General features: G+C 45.9%; 1 protein-coding gene across 1 annotated transcript; it reads left to right on the top strand.

Moving 5' to 3' along the window:
- Nucleotides 1-41: 41 nt before the first annotated feature.
- VCP (valosin containing protein) lies at nt 42-22,648 on the top strand. The gene is made up of 17 exons (XM_063422687.1): nt 42-191; nt 5,145-5,256; nt 5,633-5,805; nt 7,525-7,667; nt 10,673-10,803; nt 12,487-12,618; nt 13,021-13,123; nt 14,860-14,993; nt 15,250-15,385; nt 16,379-16,491; nt 17,109-17,273; nt 17,382-17,504; nt 18,553-18,765; nt 20,027-20,335; nt 21,153-21,308; nt 21,638-21,792; nt 22,195-22,648. The coding sequence occupies exons 1-17, from the start codon at nt 175-177 to the stop codon at nt 22,298-22,300; spliced, it is 2,421 nt and encodes an 806-aa protein (XP_063278757.1). The 5' UTR covers nt 42-174; the 3' UTR covers nt 22,301-22,648.
- The last annotated feature ends 22 nt before the right edge of the window (nt 22,649-22,670 follow it).

The following is a 22,670-nucleotide window of genomic DNA, read 5'->3' as shown; positions in this document are numbered from 1 at the left end:
CAGGTGAGGCGGCGTGGGCGGAGCTCCCTTCGCCGATGAGTCGGCGCTGAGGCTCAGCCAGCGCGGACGCCCCGAGCCCTCTGCCCGCCGCCCGCGACCCTCGCGACCCTCCGGAACCCCCGCCCGCCCTGAGGAGCCGCCGTCTGCCGCCCCTCGTCCCCTCCCCGCAGCGCCATGGCCTCGGGATCAGAGTAAGTGCGGGCCCTGCCGCCTCTCCGCGGCCTAGGCCCCGCCGCGGCCTGGGCCCGGTCCGGCCCGCCCGCTTCACCCGGGGCGGCCCGCGGGCCCCTGGCGGGCTAAGGCGGCGCCGGAACGAGGATGAGCCGCTTCCCGCCGTCCGCCCCGCCACGGCCGGGCCTCGCCGGGAAGTGTCGAGTCATGGCGGGGGGCGAGGCCGGGCCGGGCCTCCCGCCGTGCCACCGCCAGGCCTAGGGCCACCCGCCCGCCGGGCCCTGAACTACAGAGTGCTTTGTTTTCTAGACCCCTCCCGGGCTCCTCCTGCACGCAGCGGCCTCGGGGCCGGGGCTGGCGAGTGACTTGGCGCTAGCCGAGGCAGACATGTTGTGCCCGGCATGGCCGAGGCGGTCGGCGGTGTTTCCGTCTCGGGTGTCTTGCCTCACTCTTCTTAGCTCTACTCAGTTACAGGCTGAGGATCATCTTCCGTGCTCCCCAGGAATGAGTAACAGTCTCTGCACGCAGCCCACGTGCATTTTGAGCGGAGTAAAACAGAATCCAAAGATAAATTTTCCCAGTCCGAGAGTTCTCGAAGTAACTTTCTGACTTCGCCAGAGGCACTTTTGGTCCCTTTTGATGTTCTTTGAATATGTTTTCCCTTTCTTTTGCAACTCCTGGAATCCAAACCTGCTTGACCCTGCCAGGTCAGTTCCAGCGAGGTGTGCCCAGGCATTGCGTGTCTGCAGTGGAAGTGAAGTTCCCAGACCCCAGTTGTGCAGCTGGGCAAGGTTAACAGTGTTTTTTAAAAGGGATTTCTACTTCAGCAAAGTTCTTCTCACCCACCCAGGAACCAGCAAAAGTCAGTTTGCAGCTGGAACACGTTACTTTTTAGATGCCATTTTTTGTCACAGCTGCTGGCAGCCATCTTGCTGAACCGAGCTTCAGCATGGCAAGTAGCATTCCAAAAGCTAAGGGAGTGTGCTTTCTGAAGGAATAACTGTTTTCCTCTCCCAGTCTGTCTGAAACAGTTGAAAACTTGGCTTCTCCACAAGGGGTCTAAATTGCCCCCATGGTTGTCTTGTTTCAGTAAGTGTCTGCATGAGTCACCACACACCTCAAACACTTCACTTGGGGTGGAAACGTTTTATGACTTTTTTCTTTTTAATACCTACCTGGGAAAAGCAGTTCAGTCTGTAGATCAGATGTTCAGGTTGGTAAGAAATTGCTCACGGGTTTTATCTGGGAAGTGATTTCACAAGGATGGTAGTAAAAAGCCACGGCAGTGTCAGAAGACATGGCTGATTTCAGTTTCGTTACTGCAGCTGGAATCATTCTGGGGAGCGACTTTATGCTTATTTTTAGCACCAACTTGAAGGAACAGCTTGTTTCCTTACTTTAAACGGGGCTTTGGAAGTTGATTATCATTTTCAGAAGGATCACTAATTGATACTGACTTTCTGCTCTGACTCTTCGTATCCTCCCCTGCCTCTGGGCATTATTAGTTGCTGAACAGGGGAGCTCTGACACAGGGAGAAACCATCAAGTGGTGTAACTAGGTCCATGAAGCTGTGCAGGGGAGGTTTCTGTTGGATATCAGGAAAAGGTTCATCCTGGAGGTGGTCGGTCATTGGAACTGGCTTCCCAGGGAAGTGGTCACAGCACCAAGCCTGGCAGAGTTCAGGAAGCATTTGGACAATGATCTCAGGCACATGGTATGACTCTTGGGACTGTCCCATGCGGGGCCGGGAGTTGAACTCGATAATCCTGATGTGTCCCTTTCAGCTCAGGATATTCTGTGATTCTGTAAGTTGTAGAAAGTCCCTCTCGTTCTCCCATATGTGAAATTAGGCTGTTTGAACTGCTTTACTGAGAGAGAAAAGGAGGCTGAGGAAACCTGTTATGGTTGGCCTTTAGGGCTGGTACATAGTTGCTTCAGTTTTATAGATGTCTTGCACTTTATTTGCAAGCTTGGGCCATTTGCTATGCTGGTGATTGTGTCCTCACTTCTGGCTTCTGTCTAGGGGCAGCTTAATACAGACCTTGAATTTCCTTTTAATTCCAAAACAGCTCTAAATCTACATTTTGTGTTCAGTTTGTCTCTTTGTTAAGTCAGAGAAAGAAAGGGGTGAAGGAGCTGGCAAATGGAGTGGATCAGGGAGGTGATTTGGAGGGTTTCCTGGTCAGGAGGTCTCTACTCATCAAGGAGCTGTAAGAATTACCTGGGTTAGTTTTCTGTCCCTGTCCTTTACTGAAGTTTCCCAGCAGGAGTAGGAAAGTTGGTGGGAGAGAGTCTCAACCTACACGTTAGACTTTGCTGCTTGGTATTTTCTTTTCATGCCCTTTCCACATATATTAGGGTTTGTCTGAGTGTGATTGAGGTGCGCGAGTGAATGAGTGCTTGAGTGAGATGGGGGCCGGCAGCTCGGACCCCCAGAGCGAAAGTGGACCCCCTAGTATCGCGTTTCCGGTCTCCCGAGAGGGTTTCAGCTGCAGCGTGAGGAACCCCTGGAGAAATGCAATGAGGGCAAATGGTGATGATAACAATATTATAAATTGCTGCTGAAAGATGGGTAGTGCTTGTCTGTCTAAACATTACCTTTGTCTGCAGGAGAAATAACGTCATTTCCCTGCTTAGCTGACATGTAATTTTGTTGCACCTTTGTTTTTTCCTCTGCAGAACAGTGGGGTCAGAGCACTGAAGCTCACCCTGCACATTTAGCTCCCCGGATGTTCCTTCTTGGACACTTTAATTCTGTTTTTAATGCCTCTGATCCTTTTCAGTCACTCTGAGTGTATCTAATATTGCGCCACCCCTCAGTTCTTTGAGAACTGTAGGTTCAGTTCTTCCATACTAAAACTTCTTCCTCTTATTTACCAGAACCAGAGTTGATTCTTGCTGTGTTTTTATGTACTGCTATATGTCGGGAGCTACCCAAACTTTCTCTCTAGTTTTTTGCAGCTTTTGTTTTGTGTACAGTGTTGATTGAAAAGCTTCCACTTGTTACCCAGTTCCTTTACCATTTGTTCTTGATCTGGTGTTCCAGGCTGTTTTTTAGGCTGTGGTAGCAGTTCCGGCCTCCCAAGAGGCAGACACTTAGTTTCAGCAACCGTTCACGTAGCCAAAGTTTAGCAGTGGTTTCTTATCTAAAGGCCTTGGGATTCACATCTTGGGTGTGGAGGAAGAAGTTACAGTCATACTCTGAATAACTCAGATAATGAGTATTGTGTCTCCCTGGTGTTCCTTAGCTGAAATCTTGAATTCTGTTTGTTGGGTTAGTTTCCAGTGGCCAGAAGCTAATGAGGAGGCAAAGTCCTTACAAGGAGGTTGTTGGTTTTATGCACCGTTTAACCATAATCTGCCTTGATAATGTATTTGTTCAGTTTTCTTATTGTTCTCTCAGTTTTCCTGGAAATCACTGACTTTTTAGGATTCACAACAGAACCACATTTTTAGATTGATTAGAATTCATGAGCCCTTTCCAAGATGCATCCAGCAGCTTTTAGTGTGTCCTTTTTTTGCTCAGACAATAGATCTGCAGTGTCTTACCTCTTGCACTCTTTTTAATAAAGAGAGGAAAAAAGGTAACTTTTAATAGTACTGGCAGTCCAGGAAAGAACATGTTTTACAGCTTGTTTTGTTCACTTAAAATAATGTTGCCTGTTGTTTGCAACATGTTTCCTGCGCTACCAGCATTTAAGGGAAGCTTCAAAACCTTTTGAAAGCAGCTGGCTGCTCTCGTGGGCTTGCTTGGTATTGTTTCCTCTTTTACGTGTCAGAGAAGGAGCCAACACTGCATAGCCTGTCTTGGAAAAGCCTCTGTCTGGAGGTGAGGAGGCTCCTGGGTAACATCACACCGTAGGTATGTTGCCCCTCTCTGATGAACTCTTAAAAATGCAGTGAACATGCCAAGTGCTGCCATTTCCACTCAAGGTCTTGTTTCTTCTCATCATTCTGTCTCTAAGGGTGAGGTGAAGCCAAAGTTACAACTGCTGCCATTGTCCACAAAGCACCCTATTCTTCCTGTGCTTGCTAGTTGCTTAGGTCCAGGGAATACTTTGTTTTTCTTTATTTTCTGTCAGAATCAATTCAGACTATGCAAGGTTTTCTCTTCTGACCTTGGACATTGGCACAGTTACATATTTGGAGAAAGTAGTCAGTCCACTGGGGGAAGCTACAGCACTCCACCCCTGCTGTGTGTGGCTAACATACAGCTTCCAAGAGCTCCTCAAGAATAAGGAGGAGCTCCTCAATAATAAGCTCATATTCTGTCATAGAGTGAATTATTTGCTGTATCAGATTTTGAAGGGGAACAGTTAATCTGCCCTTCTTCCATTTCCTTGATATTTTAGTTGTTCCATTTTGTTAAGGCAATAAATTATTTCTTGTGGCATTGTAGGCCAGAGCTGCAGTGACTTTTATAAAGGTATTATGGAAAAGAGCTAAAAAAACCCCAACACAAAATAATTTTCTATGAGCACTTGAATATTTCTACAGCTTGCTATGTTTAATAAACAGGACTTGACAGGCTAAACTCTTACAACTTTTCCTGTTAGGGTTGCTGCAGCATTGTCCTTTAATGCCCCTATTTATCTGGGATTTGACACCAAATAGACAAATAGACTTGAACTTTTGTTTTGTTGGCAGCAGTTACATGTGATTTCAGATGAGTCTGGTTAGTTCATTGGGGCAAAACATCTTACAGTCAGCAACATCTCTCTGGCCACTTCTTTTCATAGCTGTATCCACTGGAAGTTCATAGTTACATTTACTGAGAGAAAACATCCTCTCTTGAACTCCTGCAACTAGTCCCTGGGAAGTAATGTTCTCCTTTGTGCAACAAACAAGTAAAGTTTGTAAAAGACAAGACAACAAAGAAACTTCTAGAAAGTGGAGATGAAAACGGGATGGCTGGAGAGGGCCAGTATCATTCAGGGAAGGGAGTGCTCATAAGCTGTGTTTTCTCTCCCAGCTCTAAAGCCGATGACTTATCGACTGCTATTCTGAAGCAGAAGAACAGGCCCAATCGGTTAATTGTTGATGAAGCCATCAATGAAGACAACAGTGTTGTGTCACTGTCCCAGGTGCGTCTGTAGAGGCAAAGCGTTTAATCTAGTAATTTGGAAGTCGTTGCTGTCTATTAACTCGAAGTGTAACTTTGCAACATGAGTACAAGTATTTTCATCAGAAGCTACAGCTGTTACCATTGAGGGAGGGTTGTCTTGTTTCCTGACACTCCTCCTTGATAAAATGTTCTTTGAGCCTCAGTTTGTAGGATTCAGTCGAGCTTGTGCCCTTTGTCTGGTTTCAGGATTACCTCTGTACCGTTGTAGTAAGAGTCTCTGTCCTCTGGATTTATTATATTACTTCCAGGGTGTAATTTCCAAAGTCAAATAACTGTTTCAAATGCTTGAATTCCTGCTTTTTCAAAAGCTTTTTCTATCACTTTGCTATTTACAGGCAAAGATGGATGAGCTGCAGCTGTTCAGAGGAGACACTGTCCTGCTCAAAGGAAAGAAGAGGAGAGAAGCAGTCTGCATTGTTCTGTCAGACGATACCTGCTCAGATGAGAAGATCCGCATGAACAGGGTTGTTCGCAACAACCTGAGAGTGCGCCTGGGCGATGTGATCAGGTGAGGACATTTGCAGCATCGCACATTATCTCTTAGTGTCTGAGCTGCCCCATTGCAAAAACAGGTTAAAGCCTGTTAGAAATGAATGCCAGAAAAAAGTGGAACAGCCTAAGAGCAAGATTAAAATATCCCAAGGATTCAAATTTTTGTTGTAAAAATCATTTTTAAATTAGAAATGCTTAAAAAATATTGCAGGGATTTTGTTGTGCAACACTTACAGGAGGTAGAATCATAACATGGTTTGAGTTGGAAGGGACCTTAAAATTAGTAGTAAAACTTGGAAATGCTGATCTCTGCTTACAGGAGACATTCTGTGATGGGAATAGAATGGTAGCACATGAACGTTTCCTGAACATAAAAATGGTTTAAATAAGGGAAGGCTAACAGCTTCTCCACCTCTTGAGCATTGTCTCTGAGAAAATGAGAGCCTAGTTCTGACACCAGACTTTCTGAAGTGGTATCTGTAATAATTTTTAAATGCAAAATGTGTTTCGTACAAACTTAGTGGATGAGAGAAATGAGGCTGTTCCACCCATCCCTCTATGACTGAAAATGCAAGTTTTAAACACCACTGTAATTGGTTCAGAATGGTGTTTTCTGTCGTTGGATTTAAAGTAGAAGTGAATTCTTACTTTAACCTGATGGGAGATTCCTGTTGGAGTCTCTTGTAGTATGACAGCCCATGCTCTCATCTTCTCTGTTAGCACTGTGTCTGTGGTGGTTTCTCAGCTTCCCAAATGTGTTACCAATTGTCTTGACTCGTTGCGAGGTCAGGGAATTTTCACACACTTGGCCTCAAAGTTTTTCTTGCCAATCTTTTACTGCTTACAGTGTTGCTGTGTCCCGGTTTCTGCCAAAATCCAGATTCATGTGCTAATCACTTCCTGACTGTGGGCTGTCAAAATGTTTCTGCTGGGACAGTCTCTTTTCTTTTACCCCTTTGCCGTGTCTTTTCTGTAATGCATGTGGTAAAGGAATCTGTTAGGAGTCTCTAACAAAAGTCACATATGAAATGCTAAGTGCTCGGCTGCAGTTTCATGGCTGTTCTTAGCTGGTGAAACCAGTTTCTGCCACAGCTGGATACTTTGAGCTGTTGCTACAGTAGGCTGTTGTGCTACACTGCAAAATAATAACTGTAGCCTGTATCTAAAAAGGGAAAAGGGCTTTCAGCCTTTAACCTAACCATCAGCGCTCACAAAGGGGGACTTACTGACACATGGCTGCAAAGGTGTTTACCCCTGTTTGGTACTGTGTGAGCCTTTGCTTGGAATCAAGTTTGTCAGCAATAGGGACTCTGGGCCCTGTAGTGAGAGAGAGGAGGGAGGAAAGTTTTCCCCAGCTCACTTCTCCTTCCAGCTAGTTCTGTGGTAGCTTGTTGAAGTAAAAGCTACCTCATGGCTCTTGCAGGTCTTCAGGCTACATTAGAGATGTGTGAATGTGGTGAGGGAGTCTGCAGAAGAGCAGAAGGGTGGGAGAAAACTATTAGACTGTCCAGTGGTCTTGGACAGGTCTGAAAGGAGTGAAGACTAGCTCTTGATGGGTATGATTTTTGCCTGATCAGCACTGAAATATTCCTGTGCAAGTAGGAAGTCTCACCAGGGCTTTTGATGGTCTTTGGATGTTCTTTCCTGGGAAGGGGCATGTCTTTTCTTGTCCAGGTGTAACACTGAGGTGCAAGTCCAGCACAATATGGCTAACTGGAGTTTTCTTCTTTTGCAGCATCCAGCCTTGCCCAGATGTGAAATATGGCAAACGTATCCATGTGCTGCCAATTGATGATACGGTAGAAGGGATCACAGGGAATCTGTTTGAGGTCTATCTCAAGCCCTACTTCTTGGAAGCTTACAGACCTATCAGGAAAGGTAATAATGGCTGTCTTGAAGTCCTCACGGCCTCAAGTGTGAGCTAGTCTGAGACTAAATACAGAGAATTTCTAGAAGCTTGCAGAGATCTCCATGAAACATTAGACCAGCGTTTGTAGGGAGAGATTTTGCTAGTGGTGATTTGAATTTTCCATAATCTTCAGAAGGAGTGATTGCTGCTGCTGGCTGGCAGAGCAGTTTGGTAATTCTGCAGTTTTTTTAGTTGTATGAGATGAGAGAACATCAGAAAGGCTCAAGTGGAACTTGGGAGAAAATCTTGTTAAATTAAGTTACAACCACATGATGTAACTGGTAAGTTGCCTGCATATTAATCAGTTTGGTGTATGTTGTGTGTATCCAGTTTCATCAGAGACCATCCTTCATTAATGTGGGTAATTGAAGGGGACTTATGTTCAGATCCCCGCATCTGGAGTGGTGGAGTCAGGTGCTGAATGTGGTGATGTGCATATAGCTGCCATAGAAGTGACCATATGAGCATTATGTAACAATTAACATCATGCAGTTTAGTTAATATCCTACTCTCACCTAAAATCAAACCACCTTGACCCATACACTGGACTTTTCCATCCTCCCACATCACCCAAAAAGTGCACCCAGGTCCTCAAGGAAGAGCAGAACCGTGTGTGGAAAAGGAGAACCATGTGTGGGGTTTGCCTTTGGCTGAGGCAGCAGTGACCCAGACTGTTTATCCCAGCATATTTTTTATGTGCACTACAGGAACTTTATCTCCTTCTATGTAAAAGTGTTGGTTGGGGAGGAGCAGTCACCAGGCTAAATGTGTGTCCCAAAGTTTGTTGGTCCCACCAGCCTTTGCTCTCCATATAGTCATGAGCAGTCCATTGCATCATTTGGTTTTCCAGAGGCTGGTGCACAATAAGAAATACAATAACCCTCTCAAAACCATGCTTTGCCTGTCCCTGGGATTTGAGTAGCCTCAGTGCTGATGTTTCTTCCTCTTAGAGTACAGAATAATATGGAACGGGCTTCCAGTGTGCTGGGCCAGGTCCCAGCACATTGCAGTGATCTGTGTCTCTCTGGAACTGCCAGCATGACAGCACACCTTTTCCGTATATTTACTAGTTTTTCAGGATTCTACATCTGTTCCGGAGTGAAATTCCAAAATGTTATAGGTAGTCACTGGGCTGGACACTTTCCCCTCTGGGTGATGTTCTTAAATGTATTAACTTTAAACAAGACCTGAATCACGTTCAGCAGTGTGCTATTTCACAGCACCAGGCTTGCCAGAATTCCAGAAGCATTTGGATAATACTGTCAGGCACATGGTGTGGTTCTTGGGGCTGTCCTGTGCAGGACCAGGAGTTGGATTCAGTGATCCCCATGGGTCCCTTCCAGCTCAGGAAATTCTGTGATATGAACCAGGCTGTCTTCAGGTGTATTGAAAGAATATTAGAAATGTTTAAAATTCTCAAGTGCTCCTGTAATCAGCGTGGCATTGGAAGACATAGGGAGGGAGATGTAGGAAAGGTGGTGTTACCAGTAGTTCCCAGTGGATGGCTCTCGAAGTACAGAGCAGATGGCAGTGCTCGATTCACTCCTCAGATTAGTCTCAGGACCAGTGGTTCCATTGCATCATAAACCACTACTGCAAAGAAAACCTTAGCCCAGGCAGCAAAGACACTAAACCTCATCGCAGGGGATACCTACACCAAGTGAGGTGTTAAAAAACACCTTGAGAACAAGCATGAATAAACACTGTCATCAGCTACCATTATATACTGCATGCTTATAACAAATTTGGCTTAACATTCTCTGCTCAGATCTGTTGTTATGCCAACCTTTTGTCCCTATGCTGGCTGCCAAAAGGGACTGTTGTCTTTTGATCCTAGCATATGACTAAATATCAGACAGCTACTCATTCCTCACCTAGCTGTGGGATGGGGAGCAGATCAGGCGAAAGGAAATACTTGTGAGTTAAGAACATTTTAGTAATTGAAACAGAGTAAAATATATTAATAATAGTCGTAGTAATGGAAAAGACAGGGATGAAACCCAGAAAGACAGGTGTTGCATGACACCTGAGAGGAGGAGTTGCTCACCACCTGCTGAATGATGCCCAGCCTATCCTTCATTAGTGTGTGATGTCTCCCAGTGAAATCCCCCCAGTTTGTGCACTGGGCATGATGTTCTTTGGCATAGAATATCCCTTTAGCCAGTTTGGGTCAGCTCTTCTGGCCATGCTTGTTCCTGGTTCCTTGTGCAGCTGCTCACTGGCATGGGGAATGGAACAGTGCTTGAGTTAGGGTAAGCACTGCTGAGCAACAACTGAAACAGTGTGTTATCAACATTATTCTCATACTGAGTCCAAATCACAGCACTAGAGAGAAAATGAACTCTATCCCAGTTGAAACCAAGACATGTGTACCAGCTGGCACTCTGACAAAATTCACTTCTTCATAGTAGTTTAAGGAATAACTAGGAGGGTGAGTAGAAAACCAAGTGCACTTTTGGAGTTGTGTTCATAACACTTCTGCTGTACCACAGATGAAAGTACATTATAGACACAAGTGGAAGTTATCCAGGGTCTGTAGACCAGTGCAGCCAGGAGTCACAGGGCAGTGTTATATATTATTCTGCTTCTGGAGACAATTATAACTAGTAGTAACTAGTTAAAATAAATTTAGAATTAATTTTTATTAAGTTAGGGCTTTTTGCCTGTTCTAGAAGTGTTACATTGAAACTGAATGGGGGAAAAATGTGATTTCTTGCCTTTGTGTTTTGTGTTTGGGCAGAATATTCTTCTCTGTTGTTTGCTGTTTTTTGCTGGATGAAATTTGAGAACTGAAACAGTGCTCAAGCCATTGCAGTGGATGCTGCTCTTGTTTAACATGCAAGGCAGTGTCATAAATGCCACAGCGTCTGCCTGTGTGACCCACTTCCTTAAACTCTGGGGCTGCTGGTCATACAGGGGCTGACGTTTTGCAGATGTGGGTTGCAACAGGCCACTGATGTGTGGGGTTTTACAGGTGACATCTTCTTGGTGCGTGGAGGGATGCGTGCAGTGGAGTTCAAAGTGGTGGAGACAGATCCAAGCCCGTACTGCATAGTGGCTCCGGACACAGTGATCCATTGTGAGGGAGAGCCCATCAAACGGGAGGTGAGCAGAACCCTGCCTTGTGCTTCTCCTGCTGGATCTCCTCTGTCCAAAGCCTGTTTCTGGGACAGTGCTTGAGGGCAGCAGTGTTTGCAGTTCGTGTTTTGACATTTTGTCTACTGAATGTAATGGTCAGAAACTCTGGTTTCAGGAGATGAGCTGCTGCTGAAGGTAGTCAGAGAAAGGTACTTCCAGTGTCTTACTCATACGCTGAAAGCACTGGGGGTAGGTTTGCTGATGAGATGCCATGCTTTGGCAGCAGTTGTTTTTCATCTGCTTCCAGATATCTTACACTGTGCTTGGATGCATCTTTCAGTTCCGGTGTTCCCTTGGCCCATAGCAGAGAGAGCTTACAATGGTGCTAAATTTCATGCCATGTGAAAAGAGTAATGGGCACTTTTTCCAAGAGAAATTTGAAATCCTCAAATGGTTTACATAAAAAAAAAAATCCCCAATCCATTAAGGTGTTTAGCCTTGAGTGTTGCAACCTTGTGGCTACCTGAGCAGTTTGTCTGACAGATCTTGGCGACCTTACAGTACAGAGTAGAAAGTCTCAGGGAAATGAGCTAAGGTGAGTGTGTACTTCATAGAATAAGTACCTTCATCTGCCTGGAAATAGTGTTGAGTATTGGTTTGTTAGCTGCCTTCTGAAACACACCTCTGTGACCCTTGTGAGACTACACATGGGCACTCCATGAATCCCATTTGGCCTCTTCAGACCACAGCAGAGATAGACAAGAGTAAGTTCAGCCTAGGCCACCAAAATTATGAGGAGCTGGAGGTCAGGAATGAAGGAGGGACTAGGATCATGGGATGATGCAGCCTGGAGAAAGGAAGGCAAAGGGACAGGCCTACTGGCAACTGTCTGATGAGAAGGGATAGATGATCAGGTTCTTCTGAGAGCTGTGCCCAGGGACATGACTGAGTGTAGTAGCATAAGCTGGATCAAGGGAAATTTCCAGCAGATACTTGGAACAATGTTTCCCCCAATCCTGGAGCAGAGCCCAGAGAGGGCAGAAATCTCCAAAATTAAGACCTTCAGTGCTTGTTCGGTCTAGCTCATGAGTGACCTGCTTGAGGTAGGTGGGGCTTGAACTGAGTCCCTCTGAGATTCCAGGCTATGTTATTATTTTAATGTGGCCTAAATAACTGAGGCCAGTAAAGGTTTGGACAGCTGAGTGAATGGATACTGTGAAGGAAGAGTTGGTTACAGCTGATCTTATCTGTATGTCTGGACCTTAACATTCTGTGCTAATTGAAGTGAGTCTCAAAAGGTAACAGTGGACCTGAATAACTGGCAGATAGTATATGCCAAATAGTTAGACAGCATTTACTCTAAGGAGTAACTGTATTTTATACTGACATTGTCTCTTGTTACTTCCATTAGCCCCATCAAAGAGTCAGAGAGCTTGTTTTGTGCTAGAATCTGTAGGGAACTTGGCAGCAGAGGCTGTCTTTCCAGAGGGTGGGCTTCAGTGAAGTCTGAGTACGTGCAGGCAGTTCTCTTTATATGTCTGGGAAGACAGCTAAGAAACAATTATAGAAGACATCAGGAAGACTTGAATGGGAGAATCTCAAGACAGGCAAGAAATGTCTAAAAAGCCATATTCCTGGCTTCTGTAGACTGGGAGGGGTTGTTGAACTATTTTTTTCACTCAGATGTTTAATGTATTTCCTCATGGGTAGGATGAAGAGGAGTCGCTGAATGAAGTGGGCTATGATGACATTGGTGGCTGCCGGAAGCAGCTGGCTCAAATCAAAGAGATGGTGGAGCTTCCCCTCCGACACCCTGCTCTGTTCAAGGCCATAGGGGTGAAGGTATGTCCCCACGTGGATAAATGGGCTTGCCCTGGGAGATGTCTCTCCACAACAGAGATTTAGGAGGTATTGGAGAGGGAAATAAATAATTTGTGGTGTGGGTTTTTGAGATTGTTTTTTAATGCTAGTGTTTGGAAGGTATTTGCTTACATGTTCTGGACTGAACACTGGCAGCTTGTAAAACAGAGTGATGCTTTGAATCAGTGCTGCCAGTTACTGGCAAGATTTTTGTTGTGTGTTGTGTGAAGTAGTAAGAGTGTTGATAGCAGTGCTGACATGGCAGCTGTTGCATAAGTTTGCATCACAATTTCAGACTGGCATTATCAAACACTTACAGATTCACTGTGAAGCTGCTTAAGCAGTCAGATACTCACAACCTAAGTCCCTTGCCTTTGTCCTCAGCCTCCACGTGGGATCCTGCTGTATGGTCCTCCTGGCACTGGTAAAACACTGATTGCCCGAGCAGTGGCCAACGAAACGGGGGCTTTCTTCTTCCTGATCAACGGTAAGTTTTGTGGCTGCTTTGGCCCCAGGTCTGCTGTGTGCTCACTTGTCTGTCTTATGGTAAGGAATGGTGTTAACAGGGCTTCTACAGCCTTGTTGTCTTCCTGACATCCTTCCTTACCTCTTTCAAGCATGCCTCTGGGGACACTTGGAAGCCCTTTGTGTGAAAGTATCTTTAGTGGCACTTCCCCGAAGCTCGATTGTGTTGTAGCAGAGTGCTTGGAAGATTGTGTTGAGACACAGAGATTCAGCGTCTGTCTGTCCATTTGTGTTGTTAAAGGCAGAACTGGCAGGGCTTCTGGCTTTGCTCCCACCATGTTGCATTCAGAAAATAAGTGGCTGCTGTGGTTCCTCTTTCCCCTCAAGTAAAGCACAAAGACCTCTTTTGTTTCACAGTACACTATTTGGAACTGACTTCCCTGAAAACTATAATGAGATCCTTTGGACTGAGCTACAAGTGACAGAACTCCTATTAACTCTTACCTGTAGCAGTTGAGGTGGCTACTGGTTGATATCTAGTAAGGACCAGATCCTGAATTTTCCACACTGCTTTTCTGTCCCATTGTAGTCAATGCTGGAATAAGAGAACATTTTTACTGAAGGAATGCAGCTTTTCATCTCTGATTTCACTCATGTGACAGTGATAGCAAATGCCAGTAGAACACAGCACAGCAATGACCAGCAGTAGGGTTAGGAACTTGCTTTTATCTCAAGATAGTGGATGTAAATGGGCAGATTTTAGCCATATGTCACCCTGTCATGTACTTCCTCAAGTTTGTGGAAGCTGTCACTGAATGCTAATGCACCAACTGTTTCTTTAGATGCTTATATATCTATTGCATAATAAAAATAACGCTGTCAGAGTTAGCGATGCATTCACTGCTTGCCGACCCCAATCTGGAGCTGCAGGCAGTGCTGTAGACAGAGCTGATAAGAACTGGTGAGTTACTTGTAATGAAATACTCAGAGCATCTGCCCATCCCTGTGTCTCTACAGCTGGCAGCTTTCTATGCCTGAGGGTCAGGTTTATTTTTCTTGCATCCTGTAGAGGCATATTTTCTCTTCATTACCACTGCCATCAGCATAATAGCAAAATCTGTAAAAATTGAATAAATCTCTAAACCTGCACTAGTGTTCAGCAGTTGTAGATGTCAGGGGAATGCTGTCCATCCATTTGGGATCAGTGTGCTTACACACTTTTATTTTCTATTTAACCTTTGAGAGGAGATGGGGGTTATGTTTTTGTTTGTTTGTGGTTGGTTGTTTTGACTTTTTCAAACTGATTTATAGGATTATATGAAGGTAAATGTATACCTGTGTAATGTAAACCAAAGATGGCTTCATAGAGCTTTCTCCTTCCCTATCCTGATAATTCATCACCTTACAATTTGATTGCTTCTCTTGCAAGCTAGGACTGGCATTAACTGTGTGTGGTGGCACATTACAGAGAAGCTCATCAAGTGTGAAATAGGGTAAGGAAAGAGGCAGCTAAAGGTAGCTTGTTGACTAGTGCTGCATTTTCTTAGAGTAAACTGGAAACACCAAAATAATGATAGAAACTAATTCTGCATGCTGATCTTGCCTTTCAGCTGCAGATTTAGTGAATTTGGTTGATAGTATTTGCTTTGGCTTGAAATACGGCTTGTCCCATGTCAATGTTGTACTAAGAAAATTCAGCTATGCGTTTTTGGGACTAGCTGCCTCTCTTCTGAGTGGCACAGCATTGCTGTCTTTTAGGTCCTGAGATCATGAGCAAGCTAGCTGGTGAGTCTGAGAGCAACCTGCGGAAAGCCTTTGAAGAAGCAGAAAAGAATGCTCCTGCCATCATCTTCATTGATGAACTGGATGCCATTGCTCCTAAGAGAGAGAAGGTAAAGAGAGCTTATAGGAGGTAAATTAGTATGTCCTTTCTTTTTGGTAGCAGCTGGCATGAGTCTCTGCATTTCACTACAGGATAAAGCAGCAGCTCCTTAACACCTGAATTCAGTTGGACATGAGGACAGTCAGATACAGTTCACAACGTTTGTTACCATCCTGTGGCTGTTGTATCTGCCGGCTTCGATGCAGTGCTGGCTGCCGTGCTCCTTGTTGAGCCGTTGGTCTCAGCGCTGCTTTCTGTCTCCACAGACACACGGGGAGGTGGAGCGTCGCATCGTGTCTCAGCTGCTGACCCTCATGGACGGGCTGAAGCAGAGGGCACACGTGATCGTGATGGCAGCCACCAACAGACCCAACAGCATCGACCCCGCGCTCCGGCGATTTGGTAACCGCCCCTGCCCTCTCTTCCCTCTGTCACACACTTTGTGACAGGCCATGCTTCAGGGGCCCCGTAAGAATTGAGCAGAAAGTCATGCTGAACATGTGTTACATAAACTATTGACTTGTTGCCAGCTCCTTGCTAGAAATGGTTTTCTAGGCTTGCAGCCTTTGATGTCATTTTCTGTGCCATGTTAGGTGAGAATGTGTAGAAATAAAATAATACTTTGAAGTGGGAAAAGTGTGCTAGCCTGTATTAGTTGAAGCTATTTCAGGACACACTTAAGGAGAAAATACTCAAGGGAATGTTCATGCATTAGATTGCAGAAGGCCTGATTTAAGTTTCTTTTATTAATGAACAGTATAGTGGTTTCTGAGACTCAGGTTTTCAAAACGTGAATGTCTGGTGTATGACCAGTTGGTAGTCTGTAATAGCAAATCTGTCAAGTGTGCAGGGGAAACTGGCCTCTTAAATGTGTAGTGAGCCATTTGAAAGCACAGCTGTGGCTGGAGGGAAAACAGAGATGCACATATCTTAGTGAATATTGCAGGGATGCCCTATTTTCCTCATGTGTTTCACCACTTGGGTAATGCTTTGAAAGTTCTAAAAAATTAAACGTCTCACTATTTTTTAGCTCTTGTGACAAGGGCACAAAGGTAGAAATAAACAAAAATGTCTCATGGTATGTTGGTTCAGTAAAGCCTATTTTCCCAAAAATTAGGCTCAGAAAAAGTTCCTAGATGAGCAGTCCTCTGTACTGTATAATCCTAAAGTCTTACTGTTAGTCTCACAGTAGTCTCACTTTCCCTAAAAGCCTAATGCTTTTCCTCCGTCTCTGATCTAGCTCTTCTACTGTGCTGATAGATGCTGCAGACAAACCCAAAACTGTCATTTTGTGGTATTTTGTGGAAAACATCACTATTCAGTAAGAGGAAGGCAGCAACTGCAGCTTCTGTAGTGTGCAGAATCAACAGCTGAATGTGTGCTTGTACTCCCCAGGTCGCTTTGACAGAGAGGTAGATATTGGTATCCCTGATGCCACTGGGCGCCTGGAGATCCTGCAGATCCACACAAAAAATATGAAACTGGCTGATGATGTGGATCTGGAACAGGTGAGGAGTGTGCCATTAGGAAAGCTCGTGTGGTTCCCAATGCTCAGTTTCATAGAAGAATTGTTAACACTTGATCATACAAGTGCAGTGGTTCAATTAGGACAGCATGGAACTGCATGATTGTGTCATCTCTCAGGTTCCTTGTGACCAGTTTACCAGTGACCCAAAGTCCTCACTCTCTAGTTAGGAATGGCATGGCTAAGTGAAACAAATGTGTATCATTCCAGTCTGGAAGTACCTTGCCACTGTCATCCTGGGTTTGTTTGTTGTGTCATTGTCTTTAAAAGTACAGCAGCCCTGAAAAAGCTCACGCACAGCTTGGGTGAGCATTGTGGTATCACTGCACCACCTGTAAGCTGGATGGTTCTTGGCATCTCTGTCCTGAATGAAGAACTGCAGTCCTCAGGGTTACCTTTCTGCACACCATCTGAATTCTAGATGCAGATTGGATCTCTAGTAGGCAGTAGAAGGCACAGTGTCTTTGCCTGAGTGTTAGCACTTGTCTTGAATGTGCAGCAAAACCCTGGTGTTGCTCATCTCTCTTCCCAGTGAGGGACCAGAGCATGTGTTGCCCTTGCTTGTATCCCTGTGAGTCATGGTAAGTGCTCTGTTTTCAGGTGGCAAATGAGACCCATGGCCATGTTGGTGCTGACTTGGCTGCTCTTTGCTCAGAAGCTGCTCTTCAGGCTATCAGAAAGAAGATGGATCTCATAGACCTAGAAGATGAAACCATCGATGCTGAAGTGATGAACTCTCTGGCTGTGACCATGGATGACTTCAGGGTAATGCAAGGAGTGTCCCTCATTGTTCTGGGTGCTATCAATTGCTTCTCTGAAGCAAAAGAATGTAACATATTAGAATTCATATAATACTATTTCTTCTAACAACAGTGGGCTCTGAGCCAGAGCAACCCTTCTGCTCTTCGGGAGACTGTGGTGGAGGTGCCACAAGTTACCTGGGAAGATATTGGTGGCCTGGAAGATGTAAAGAGAGAACTTCAGGAGCTTGTACAGGTAGGGCTTTACAACAGATTTTTTTCTTAGCCATCTTAAAAAAATATTATAATAAAATCCAGAATATCTTCAGTTTCCTGTTTGGGGTGCAAACAGGGTAAATGTTTGGCTTTATGGCATCTACTTGTAATGGACTATAAATACCAGGCTGTTCCATCTTGATGAACTTGGGGAGGAAGGTGCTGGGAAGCAGCATCAGGTTTTCCTGAGCTGAGTCTGCAGTGGCATTTTATGTGGGTATTGTGCAACATGCAGAAACAGCCAAGTTCTGCCTCTTCAGTGGAGACCAGCAGTGGGACCACTGCTGAGAATCATCTTCCGTGGTAGCTTTATCTACCAGGCACTGGATGAAGGTGCTCATACAGAGAGCTTCTGAAGGGCTCCCCATAAGCCTTAGCACAGGGACGTGTGAGAACTAATTGTGAAGCCCTCTACAAAGGGAAAGAACAGGACAAAATGTTACTCTGGGTGTCTGCACTGGCATGGTTTGGGTTTGATATATTCCTGCTTTCAGCTGGCACTGTAGAAACATCCTGCCTGTGAATAAAAGAATCTAAATTTTCAGTCTAATTTTCTGATGTTAAAATCATCACCTGTCTTGTATATGACCTCGTTGCTGAGGATAAAGGCTCACATCAGACACCTTGCTGTCTCTGGAGAGCAGAGCAAATAGGTTAGGTAATGAGCTGTTCCCTTTTGCTTCTGCAGGGCAGAGTGAAGCTGAGGTTAAATATGCTGGAAAGTATTGAACTGGTACTTGGGAAGTACTGAACTGTACTTCATTCCTAGAGGTAAATAGGTTGTTATAGGTACCTTTCCAAGCCAGTGTCCACTTAAAACTGCAGTGGCACCTGACAGGATCCTGTGTTTACTCCATCAGAAATCTCTGGTAGTGCATCTGTAGAACCAAAACTAACTCAGAGAAATGTGTCCCTTCCCATGGCAGAGGATGATTTTTTGAAGATCCGGTCCCACTCAAACCATTCTGTACTTCCAAGGTAGCCTGTTGTGGTTCGTCATGAGAGGTTTTTGTTTTGTTCTCTTCTAGTATCCTGTGGAGCACCCAGACAAGTTCCTCAAATTTGGCATGACCCCATCAAAAGGGGTTCTGTTCTATGGACCACCTGGTTGTGGTAAGACACTGCTGGCCAAAGCCATTGCCAACGAATGCCAGGCAAACTTCATTTCCATCAAGGGGCCGGAATTGCTCACCATGTGGTTTGGTGAGTCTGAAGCCAACGTGCGCGAGATCTTTGACAAGGTAAGTGTTTCTCCTACTCCCTGTGCTATCTTTGTGGTGAGGTACCTCCCGAACTTTGTCTCCACTGCATCTGTCTTACTGGTTCTTGTTTATGTCTTTTGTGTTTTCCCCACTTGCACTGAGAGCAGGAACTCTTTCCTGGTGTTGGAATTAATCCTCTTCAGCAACACAACTGTTGAAACTCTTTTCTCTGACTGCATTTGGCATCTGTCAGTAGAGGGTGATAAATTCCCCGGTGCCTTTGGCAGAGGGTATGGTTAGGAGGGTGCATGTATGCTCCACACCTCATGAAACTTAGATTAACACCTCATTAATTGTCATCATCTAAAGATTTTCAGAATATGCTGTGGGTTCTTGCCCTGCAGTATACACAGATTAGAAAGGGGCTCACTCCTGCTCAGTTGTCCCATAGTGTCATCTCCTGTCCCAGAGGGTGTCTGCATGGATTATCCTTTGAATCCTTGCTCTTATGGTCAGGGATGGTGCTGTTAAAAAAAAGTTGGTAGGAATGTGGAGAAAAATTTAGGTGGGAGAGAACCTCAGAGACTGAATAATTCAGCTGTTTGTCCAGAGTAGGGAGATAACTTGAAATTTCATCAGCTCAGCGCATTGAGTTGTGGACATGTGTGAAGGGTGGAGAATCTCTGACCTCTCTAGGCCTGTGTGCTGGTGTTGGAGCACTCTCATTATGAACAATTTTTTTTTCTCACTGGGATTTTCTCAGTTGCTCACAGGTCTCCAGGTCAGGAGGCTCCCACCATCCTCCAGCGTGGGGGCTGGAGAGGTGTGCATGAGTCAGGGCTGCAGCAGGCACCTCCTTGTGCTTGTGATCTTTCCTCCTTTCATGGCACAGTGTGAAGAAAGATCCAGTTCCTTATAACTACCTTTACGTAGCTGAAGACAATTGGATTTTTCCCTTCCATATATCTCACCTGCTCGAGTGCCTGAAAAACCAGTTGACATCTTCATTTCTTGTGGGGAGAGTTCTAGTCCAGTAAAATGGATCTGTTTTTGACTCTGTGTGTTGGAGTTAATACTTTTCTGCGTTGTTCACTATGTTTCCACTCATGGGAAATCCAGCTTGTTGTTCAGGAGTTGTGTAGCAAGGGACTGCTCCGGAGCAGGTCTTCTAAGCTCTCCTTGTGAAGAGCTTCTGGAGCTCCTGAGCTGTGTTAATGTTAAGGAAGGCCTCGTGTGAAGTCAGTGTGCTTCTTGTTGGGAAGTACTAGCATGGAATCATGGTGCCCACTGCTTTTGGCAGGCTCGCCAAGCAGCCCCGTGTGTGCTCTTCTTTGATGAGCTGGACTCCATTGCCAAGGCCCGAGGTGGGAATATCGGGGATGGCGGCGGTGCTGCAGATCGTGTCATCAACCAGATCCTGACCGAGATGGACGGCATGTCCACCAAGAAAAACGTCTTCATCATCGGTGCCACCAACAGGCCGGACATCATCGACCCAGCCATCCTGCGCCCCGGCCGCCTGGATCAGCTCATCTACATCCCCCTGCCCGACGAGAAGTCCCGGGTTGCAATCCTTAAGGCCAATCTGAGGAAATCACCGGTTGCAAAGGTAGGATCTGCACCCTGACTATTTCTGGCTTGGGTTTGCTGTGTGCTGTTCGTGTTCCCCACAGGCTGTGGGACAGCACAGAGGTCTGGAGGCTCATCCATGTAGTAGAATGGGAGAGGAAGCTGGAGCTCTGAGTTTAGGTGTCAGCAAAGCTGGAAAGTGATCTGCAGGCACAGCGGCTCTTTGTCACTTGATGGGGTTCTGCTCACATTGCAGGATTGGAAAAGCCTATTTTGGTGAGGAAAAGAATATGTGTAGAACACATAGGTGTGAAATACAAACTGAAGAGGAGCCGTTGCAGTGAATTCTTGCTGAACCCTGTCATAGGCAAGAGCTGTGGGGCAGTAATGGAGCTGAGAGTTAATCAAAGAGAAACAGACATAAAATGAGAGCCCAAGCTTTTTTATACCAAGCTTACCTAATTAGTTTCAAAGGAGGTTGCAGTAATACCCTCTCAACTGAGGGGGAGAAGGAGGAGGTCAGCTATCTTGGTCTGCTTGTGCCCCATCTCTATTTCCAGTCTGATGGTGTTTTGCTTGACTCCTCGTGTGGAGACCTGAGCAAGTCATATCCTAAATCTGTAAGTGCAGAGGCATTTACAGCCACTTCGTGGATTTTTAGTGGGTGTGAGGAGCATAGCCTGCTTTTGTGAGTGGTTAACTTTTCCTGAAAATGGGAGTCTTAACAGCTGATCTTTCCAAAATTGGCCATAGTTAAGGCAGCACCTTGCTACACTGGGATTTAAAGACACCTCTCTGTCACTTGAGGATGTGAGGTGTAAAGGAAGGGCCTCTCTTCCTTTTTTATCTTTCTCTAGGATGTTGACCTGGATTTCCTGGCTAAGATGACCAATGGCTTCTCAGGGGCTGACCTTACAGAAATTTGCCAGCGTGCCTGCAAACTGGCCATCCGCGAATCCATCGAGAGTGAGATCAGGCGAGAGCGTGAGAGGCAGACCAACCCTTCTGCCATGGTGAGTGGGACACTGAGCTCTCCCTACCCACATGTGTGAGGTGTGATGCGTTCCTCTGTCATCCTCATCAGGGGATGAGTGGGCTCTTGTGCAGAGCGTAGAGCTGGAGCACTTTGTTGTCATCTTGTGGGAGGTTGAGGACCCTCCTGGGATGCCTCATGGTCAGCATTGCTCAGGAGGTGCCTTCTGCAGTCCTGACTCATGCACACCTCTCCATCCCCTGCTTGGAGGGTGTTGGGAGCCTCCTGACCTAGGGGGAAGCTGTGAGCAGCTGCTGGGCCCATGGAGCTTAGGCTCACGGCTCACCTGGTCCCTTTGTCCTGCTGCAGGAGGTGGAGGAGGACGATCCAGTTCCCGAGATCCGCAGGGATCACTTTGAGGAGGCCATGCGCTTTGCTCGCCGCTCTGTCAGTGACAACGACATCAGGAAATACGAGATGTTTGCACAGACCCTACAGCAGAGCCGTGGCTTTGGCAGCTTCAGGTACCTGTGGCGTGGGAGGGGTGGGCAGTGTGGCTCAGGCAGCCCCCAAGTACAGCACTGGGGCAGCTTTCTGATGGGTTCTGGGCAACAAATCTCTTTTGCACTGCACATTCCCATTCAACCTTGTGCATAAAGTACCCCTTCACAGCGTGGCAGGTGTAGGGTGTGCTGCAGGTTAGTTGTACCTGCTCTGTTGGGGCTCCCAAAGTCTCTTTTTTTTCCTTTAACTCAAGCGACAGCTAGCAGCCATGAGTCCTTTGACCTTCCCTAAGGCTTCACCCATTCCTCCTTGCCCATCCTAGTTGTCGCGGGGGGTTGGCGCAGAGGGAGGGGATGGTGCTGAGCTGCAAGGAGGCTTTTGAGCAGCTTCTCTTCTCTCCTGTCCTGCATTGCTGCATGCAGGTTCCCATCGGGCAACCAGGGCGGCGCTGGTCCAAGCCAAGGCACAGGAGGTGGCAGCGGGGGCAACGTGTACAGCGAAGACAATGACGACGATCTCTACGGTTAACACGCTGTCCTCCGTGGACCAAACTCCACATCAGGCCACGTTGTACAGGGAAAAATCCAATGTTCAGTGGACTCTTGGCTTCTTCATTCCTCAGTCAGAACAGTGTAGCTGCACGTCAGACTTTGTACAAGGGGATGTTTTCTGCAAACACAAATCCAGAGCGGTGTTCAGTTGGGAGGCAGACAGTGAATAACAAGGAGGGGAACTGACTTAATTTCTGAGAAATTTCTGTTCTAGTTTATGTGGCAGAATCAGCAGCTTTAGCAAGGGTACAACGCTAGCCTGTATTAAAGAAGAATAAAACCCCACAAAAATAATAAAAAAAAATAAAAATCCCACAAAACTCTAGCAAGGTCCCAGCAGTTCCTTT

The sequence above is a fragment of the Prinia subflava genome, chromosome Z (genome assembly GCF_021018805.1).
Source record: "Prinia subflava isolate CZ2003 ecotype Zambia chromosome Z, Cam_Psub_1.2, whole genome shotgun sequence".
Taxonomy (NCBI): domain Eukaryota; kingdom Metazoa; phylum Chordata; class Aves; order Passeriformes; family Cisticolidae; genus Prinia; species Prinia subflava.
Note: the sequence above shows the minus strand (reverse complement) of the source record. Positions and strands in the feature narration are given on the sequence as shown.